The sequence below is a fragment of the Atta cephalotes genome (assembly GCF_000143395.1).
Source record: "Atta cephalotes unplaced genomic scaffold scaffold00068, whole genome shotgun sequence".
Taxonomy (NCBI): domain Eukaryota; kingdom Metazoa; phylum Arthropoda; class Insecta; order Hymenoptera; family Formicidae; genus Atta; species Atta cephalotes.
The window spans coordinates 31,760-40,701 of NW_012130132.1; the positions used below are offsets into that span (position 1 = coordinate 31,760).

Sequence of the window (8,942 nt, forward strand, 5' to 3'; positions counted from 1 at the left end):
ACACACACACACACACACACACACACACACACACACACACACACACACACACACACACACACACACACACACACACACACACACACATCGCGAAAATAAATTTAGCTTTCTTTAATTATTCAACTTGAACAAATCTCGAATGAGCGGAATAATCCGTTCATATTTGTAAATCCTTTTAACTGACTATTTTTATCAAAAGCGATGTTTGTAAGCTTCTCTGAAACCGATATCGATCAGATTAATATTAAGCACACATTATATGTACTCGTTTTAATTAAAAAATCATCGACCTGCGATTTACTAGATTGTTAAAAAGGTTTTAAATATCCTTTAGAGTTTTAACACACAAAAAACGGTTTTTACATTCAAATGTAGAAACAATGACGATTATTTCTCAAAATAAAGACCATCATGTTCAATAACTATTCGCTACCAGCTGCCGGATTTGGTTTCGGTACCATTCTGGTTCCTTTAGAGCTCCAGCGAAGAAGCTGCGTCACGACAAGCTGACTCAACTTGTTCAACAGTTTCGAATCGTCATCCTTGCAAGAAATGTTTGAGCGAAACAGGCCATAGTCAAACGGTGCAAGATTAGCAACTTACAGCAGGTGTAGTATCTCGAATGCCATCTAGACGAATGACATTGAAATTAAATCCAGCAACTAACAAACTGATGATTATTGAATATGATGGTTTCTATTTTGAAGAATAATTGTTGTTGTTTTTATACGCAAAATTTGTTTGCGTATATGTAAAAATTGTTTTTATATGTAAAAAAAATCGCTCCCAAAAAGCGATTCAGAACTTTTTTTACAATATAGTAAATTCTGCTGTACTACACGAAGCTTTTTTTTCGCTGAATTGCTAGCTAAATTTGCGTGCTTACTAGCTTACTGCCGTCTTGGCAGCGGTGCTGGCAGTGCTGCTGACTATGCTGTTAGCTTAGCTTCAGTACGAGTTTTCATGTTGGCTGAGCAGTTGGAATTTGACAGAAAGTATTTGACGAAAGTCCGAATAAGTAGACCATGAAGCAGATCGTTGCTACTGTGCTAATACTTACATCATCATAAAAGTACAATTGTTTTTAATTTATTATCACAAAGAGAATATTTTGATCATATAACTAAGACTGCGTCTTGATTGACTCTCGCAATAAATCACAAGGTCGTGCAAGAAAAATATCATTTAATCTATCATGAAAATTCTGTAAACTAACAAACAGTCAGCAGGCTATACAATTTTCATAACAGCCAGCTTGATCGCTAGTAAAGTAGCACATTGTTACATATCATATCAAAGGAACAATAGTGACCCAATTTCTTAAATTAAATAACATTTTATTATTTTTAATTTCCATGTGTATCAAAATGTAAATCAATACATTTCTATGATTAGTTTCAAAGTAAACAACGTTTATATTAACGTATATGCATGTAGTAAATAATGAATTATGTTTCAGTCAAATTTAATACACTTTATTGAGTTAAATTGTTTAATTCCACTGTTTTAGTTAAATTAACGATTGAATAAGAGCAATAGCGACCTATAGAAATGAAAAAGTTAAAAATAATTCAAATTGAATGTAATTTAATATTATAACAGCTCTTGCAAGGAAAAAACAATTTTGCTGAAGTAACTAAAAATTCAGCAAGATATAGAGCTGAAAATAATTTTGTTAAATTATGTACAAAATATTATGTTGGTCGTTCAAACTAGTTGTTAGAATGTCAAAATTATTTTAATGATCCAAATTTATTTTCAAACCTGTATCTACCTAAATTTTCAGATAATCTAATAAAATCGTTCTTTCCATATTCAAACAATCCAGCAGAAAGAAAGGCATCGTGTGCTGTAGGCTTAACGCGAGACACACAATGAATTTAAAAAGCGGTGAGCGTCACAGAAACTTGACAGGACATTAGGAGAGGATTTGCATTCTAAGCATTAATTATAAATCCTTCCGACCTTAGTGATTTCTTGACATCCCGGATCGAACTTGAAACTTTTAAAGAGAGATGTAAAAAAACGATTAGTAGTATTACTCGTGGTAGGGCGCAATAAATGCGATTTACTGGTTGGTTCTAGTAAAACCACTTACTGTGAAGATACTGTCGAAGCTAACGGTCATGGAGACGGAAAAGGACTACTCCATCACCTGCGAAACGACAGGCTCGCATCCCCGCGCTCGCATCACCTGGATCGAGGGAAACGAGACGTTCCGGAACAGCAAGGTCGATAACGAAGTATTTTGAAACGTCGACGTCGCACATGTCGATATTTTTTGACATGTTCCCCTCCACCTGAATTATCGCGAGTTTCCTGCAATTTTCGAACATATGTGCCAGCAGGTGAAGGAAAGTGGCAACGCGTCGGTGGTGCTGAGTACCCTGATGTTCTCACCCATCCCCGACGATCACGGCAAGATCCTCAAGTGCCGCGGCGAGAATCCAGCCCTAGCGGACGCGTACTTGGAGGACTTCTTCAAGTTGAATGTCGTCTGTAAGTGGCGGGCGCCGTTTCTTCGGCGCCTCTTTTAACCACGCGACAAATCGGATTTCGATTACCGTGGAATCAATTTGTCGAGTGACATCTTTATATTTGTAAAAAAATTGTTGCATTTATAAATACGAATACGTTATATTTTAATACTGTATATTTTTTAATTTTGTATATTTTTATATTTTATATCATATTTTATAAGCCGTTTATCTTTATAGCATCATTTTTTTTTTTAATACTGCGATACATGAATTGTTTATCTGTAAAGAGTGCATCTGGTGATAGATTGGAAGTTAAACCGCGGGATGTCCCATAAAAATATCTCGATTAATTATATATTTTTTTATTTTATAATTCTTTTTAGTAGCAATTTTTCTAGTTCTGTGATGCATGAATTGTTTATCTGTAAAAAATGCATCTCGCTATTGTAGATCGGAATTATTTAAGCCACAGAATGTGAAAATATCTCAATGAATTAACATTTATTGACTGCAGTGATATTTGCTCATTAATTAACAGTTGATAATTCAGATTTTGGAGATTTAAAATCGAATATAATGTAAATGGAACTCAACAAGTTTCACTGTGTTTCGTAATCTAAAATGTATGAAAATGGAAATCTGTTAAATCTGTTAAATCCATTGTACACGAAGAGTCGCATGTCTTATTAATATCGTCTCTCTCTCTCTCTCTCTCTCTCTCTCTCTCTCTCATGTATTCCGACGGCTTCAATATTCCACGTCCATTTTCTCTGAATCCGTCGAAATATTTCATCGTGGTCACGCACATGAAACATTAAAAAACCAAAAAATTCTCTCTCTCTTTCTCTCTTTTTCTGCAGTCCCGCCTAAAGTTCAGCTGCATCTGGGCAGCACTCTGAACGCGGAGAACATAAAGGAAGGCGACGATGTGTACTTCGAATGCAAAGTCCGCGCCAATCCGGAGCACCACAAAATTACTTGGCGCCACAATGTAAGTCCCACCATCAGCAACGAACCCACTTTAATCCCGGTGTGTTTACCTTTGCGAGGCACTGGCGTCTCACTTTTAAAATTTCGATTGCTTCGCCTCTCCACTAAACAGTTCCCGAGTTTCGGAAAAAAAGGCGATTAAGCGCGAGAAGCACACACAGGGGTCTGAAAAATACCGGGATTCCCGAACTTTACATTTCTATTCGCGAAAATCGATAATGATCTTTTTTTTCGATAAGGATCGATTCGAGTCACAATACCTTACGATGGAACTTTTAAAGCGTTATCTGAAACTTCCGAGAAAATGCCAGTTTGACGAAAGAAAAAAATAACTTTTGCTTTATGAGAGAAGTAGACTCGGAAATTTTCGTCTCTTCATCTCCGCATATGCATTCACTTCTCCGAGAGCGACGAATATCTGTCGCCTCGCGTTTATCGCACGGATATTCGTGACACGACTATTCATAAACGGAAATAAATTTCGCATTTTCTTGAAAAATTTCCACCTTTGCCTTCAACGTCGCCTTCGTCTTCATAAAACGGAAAATTTGAAAAAAGTGTATACGAAAGCTCCGAATATACATACACCAAACCGAGAATAAGAAGATCCATTAAAAGGGAATCCGAACGGCGAAAACGAATTTGCGCGAAAAGCTTTACATGAAATCTATTTGTCATCTGCGTTTCTTATTATCGAAAAAATATGGCAGAAAAAGCTATCGTACTGAAATCTCAACCCCCGTGTTAAACGCGTTAATCCATCAATGACAGGGCGGCGTGCTGACGCAAAACTATTCGGCCGGTATCATCATGAGCACCCAAAGCTTGGTGCTGCAGGGCATAGGACGCGACAACGCGGGAAATTACACGTGTCTCGCCAGCAACGACCGTGGGGAGACGACGAGTCCAATTGTGAACCTGAGAGTGCAGTGTAAGTAGATACGACAAGTACGAATCGATAACAAGGATTTCAGAAAGCGAATGTGTAATCTCGGTGAGTATATACGCCGCTGATTCGAGGATGAATTGAATTTCAAGTTGAAATCTTCGAATCGTCCGCGAATAAAAGCAAAATTGGAAATGTTATTTCATAAAAGTAATAGTAACACGTTATTATCATTACTTTTTGTAAAAAGTAACTCGGTACCGTTACTCGGTCCTAATTTTAAAAAGTAATGTGTTACTGTTACTTCAAAAATAATGATTCGTTACTTTTTTCCATAACTTTTTTGTAATGTTAAAGTAAAACGTTAGCTTAAAAAATTACACTTTAATAATCAATATTAATTGCGTAAATCAATATTAAAACTTAAATTCTAATATTAAATAAAGAATTTTTTAGGATTGTAAATGTGAATATACAACAAAATGTGGTCTATTGTGTATTAAAATTTTAAGCTATTCTTATAACAAGCTTTTCTTTATATTAAACTTATATGTAATAAGAAATAAAAACTGATCGAATTAATGTAACAACATAATGTAGACAGCGCTTTAAGATTTATTAAAAATTTTTGTTTTTAAACATCAAAAATCGTTATTAAAAATGCAATTGCCAATATTGAAAATTAAAAAATTGTTAAATAGATCACGTTACATATACATATATTTTACAGATTTTTAGTATTGGCAGAAACTATTGGAATGTAGCCTAAAATATAAAGTATAAAACATTTTTCGATATTTAAATTTTATTATAAAATATTTCTAGATAATTATAAAAATAATGAATTCTATTGAATAGTTATAAAGATAAAAAAGATTTGAAATAACGATAAAAATACGGCTAAATTTATTATTGTTCCTGTAAAAATGTAATGACATCACTGTTATTATTACAAATAAAAAAGTAACGATGATTATCGAAAAAAATTAAATTAATTATCGAAAATAGTAATGGCATTATAAAGTAATACGTTACTTTCCAACCCTGAATGAAAGTATTTGCGCCATAATTTATGACGCTTAATATATTTCTCGCAAATAAATTTAGATCTTTGCACATTCGTTGTTTATGATATAAATAATTATGTAAATATAATTATTAATATGAATATATGTATTTATTTATTTATATCATAAATTATAACAGTACAGTTACATAAGAATAAATTATTCACATGTTTAATTATTAAAAAGATATTATTATATGGGAGAATTAACCTCCGACCTTTTCAGAGCTAAAAGTTAAATTTAACTATGTTGTTTCTACTTCCTCCAGTAAACTCCAAAATACGCGTTACACAATATGCCAACCGCGCGTAATTGTGTTCGGGAGCGAAATATCTCGGACGTCAGATATGAGGGATTACATTTTAGAAGCCAATTTATTTTCAACCGTCTCGTCTAAGCCCTACGGCGAACAATATAATTCTCCCGATTAAAGGCGAATAAAACGGCTCTTAAACTCGGCATAATCCCGCTGTCGAAGTTCCGCCGATCAATAACGGAGACGAAAAAAAAAAAAAAGAGAAATTCTACGTTTTTATCTTGTTCAACTGAAGAACGCGTGTGTGTTGTGTTTTCCATTCTTTTTCTTCTACGTACTCTCCAGTCGCGCCAGTTTGCAAGATGAAGGAGGTGACGATAATCGGGGCTTCCCTGGAGGAGTCCGTGAAGGTTCGCTGCGAGGTCGACGCCGACCCGAACGAGGTGGACTTTGTCTGGGAGTTCAACAATAGTGGCGAGAACTTCGAAGTCGCGCCGGCCAAGTTTGACGGCAACAACGGCACCATGAGCGAGCTCGTCTACACCCCCGAATCCGAGAGGGATTATGGTGCCCTGACCTGTTGGGGTAGGAACGCGATAGGGAAGCAGGAGGCGCCCTGCATCTATCAAGTCATTCCGGCAGGTGATGTCCTAAACGCTTATCATTATGAAAAAAAGAAGTGAACAAAAAGAAAAAGTGAAAAAGAGAAAGATAGAAATCGATGGGAATTTATTCCACTGCACTTCTGCTTTTTTCATTGCGAATCATAATCTGGAAGAAATCCTGTCGCTTCTGCTCTTTCAAAGGCAAACAAATGCGTCCGAGATTCTGAAAATATTTAAATATCGTATGTACTACTACATCTCGTGTCGAAAACACATAATATTTAGATGTCCATATTTAGAACTCAACGCAACTATTTATACTTTCCTTTTTTCTACCCGACTCGTAGCCAGCTTATCGCGCCGTACGTCATAAACTCAAAAATATTTGTTTTATCGTTTATTTCTGCAAGACGAGCTGTGTACGTTCCATCATAGTTTACTTAAACCGTACCCCTTTTGTATCTGAGAAAGAAAATCAGATGTTGAAGAAAAATGAGAAACATTCGCCTTTAATTATATTTTTCTTTTCTGACATGTTCTATGTGCAACTTCGTATAATATTTTTCTAACTTTCTCAGTAGTCGAATCAAAATATAAATTCGTCGAATCTCTAACAAAGAAATGTGCTACGTTGTAAAAATAATATCAAAAAATTAACATTACTAATCGAAAAATTACATTTGAAATAGGTATTCTAGCTGATCAAATCTTGGGATCCTATCCGATTTGGATTCTGTATCCGACTTCTTGGACCGAAACAATGTTTGATCATTTTAATTTAGACATAAAATATAAAGAGAACAATGCATTTTTTGAAAAAAAAAAGTTTCAAATAAAAGTTGTAAGATTCGAAGAGAGTCATTAGATGAGTTTCTTAGATTTTGGATTCAGGGCCTTATTGGGCCCAAGTTGGTCAATGAGTCCTGAACTCAAAATTTCAGTAGCTCATTTAATGATTTCTCTAACAACTTACAACTTTGGCCTCTTTAAACCCAACAACTTTTATTTAAAACATTTTTTTTTAATGTAATTTTTTTCTCGATATTTTGTGTTTAATAATTGTAAATTAAAGTGGCCAAACTTCCGGCTTAAGTTGGATACAGAATTCCAATGTTTGATGACCATCTAGAATACTTATTTCAAACGCGATCTTTCAGTTGGTAACATTAGTTTTTTTTTTATGACTTTTGTGATGTAGTTCTCTTGTAAATAAAGGTATCCCTTTTGATTAAAATTCTAAAAACTCAATGCGAAAAATGTGTCTGAGCAGTTAAACCGAATCCTCTGAACAATTGCACCATCAAAGCATCGCTCAATCAAAGTTCGGAGATCCTGGAGGTCGAATGCGTGCCGGGATATGATGGCGGACTCCATCAGGAATTTCGACTAGAAGCTTATGAGGTGCTGACCGGTAATCTCCGGGTGAACGCGTCCAGCGTGTCGGCCGATGTGCCAATCTTCCGAATCGCCGTGGCTGATCTTCTACCAGCCACTCACTTCTACCTGGTGACCTACGCCGTGAATGCCAAAGGCCGTAGCGAAGTTTCGCTGTTAGAAGATATAATGCTGCGCGACTCGGAAAAGCATACAGGTAATTAAGTTATAAAAAGGAAGTTATTCTGCAAAAGTGTCAAAATTGAATTTTCAACGCATGATAAATGTTTCTCTCTTTACTTTTATATTTTATCTGGATATATCCGTGTATAAAATAAATAGTATAATAAAAGAAACTTTATCTCCGTTTTTTATAACAACAATAATAGATAGAAATGAAATGCTATAAGAACATTTCTATACGGATATGTTATATTAAATAGAAGTTTTTTTTTGAAGAACATTTCGAAGGTTTTTTTGAAACTGATTTGATTTGGGATTCAGATTTAGAATGTATATTTCAGGTTTACCCTCAAGAATGAATTAATTTAGATGAAATTGATAATATCCTGCCAAAAATTGTCTTATATAAAAGGGATTGACAGAGATTCATGATAAATAATCATTTAATTTAATACTTAAAATTGAAACGAATAATGAAATTCATTGATTATTTCGATTTCCATTTCTGACATATTGACATCGTTAGTTATTTTGACAGAATCATAAAAGAATAAAAATTACATCTAATAATAATCTGTAATAATAAAACTAATAATAAAATGAAATACTAATTCAGATTTATTTAAAATTTCGTAAACTTATAAATCTGATAACTAAAAATAATCCGTAATATTTATAATTTATGTGATTTATTATTTGTCTTACAGGAAGAATCTATAAATATACTTTCTATTTATAATAAATCACGTTTATTGCATCTTTTATTAGAAATTTGCAATATGTATGATTTACCGTAAACAAAACTACTGCTATATATATTTTCATTCCACGAATGAAAAATAATTTATTTCTAACTGAAATATCTTACACGTATTATAATAAAAGAATAGTTATATCAATTGGAGACTAGCAAATTTAACACGTTCGTCATCATGCGCGTTACATGATTAACACAACTAATTACAATTTTTCTAATTACACAGCACGATATAAAATATATTTTTTAATAATATTAATTTCGTGCTGGTTTTAATTACAATTGATTTTGTGTACATATATATATATATATATATATATATATATATATATATATAGTACGTA

The 8,942-nt window shown here is 33.8% G+C and overlaps 1 protein-coding gene across 1 annotated transcript in view; it reads left to right on the forward strand.

Annotated features, from left to right (window-relative positions):
• Positions 1–8,942, forward strand: part of LOC105623918 (nephrin) — a 20,402-nt gene that overhangs the window by 9,397 nt on the left and 2,063 nt on the right. Inside the window, exons 6-11 of the mRNA XM_012205289.1 lie at positions 2,086–2,243; positions 2,346–2,499; positions 3,341–3,471; positions 4,242–4,401; positions 6,025–6,321; positions 7,555–7,875. Coding sequence (XP_012060679.1) covers positions 2,086–2,243; positions 2,346–2,499; positions 3,341–3,471; positions 4,242–4,401; positions 6,025–6,321; positions 7,555–7,875 — 1,221 coding nt within the window. The remainder of the gene's footprint in view (positions 1–2,085; positions 2,244–2,345; positions 2,500–3,340; positions 3,472–4,241; positions 4,402–6,024; positions 6,322–7,554; positions 7,876–8,942) is intronic.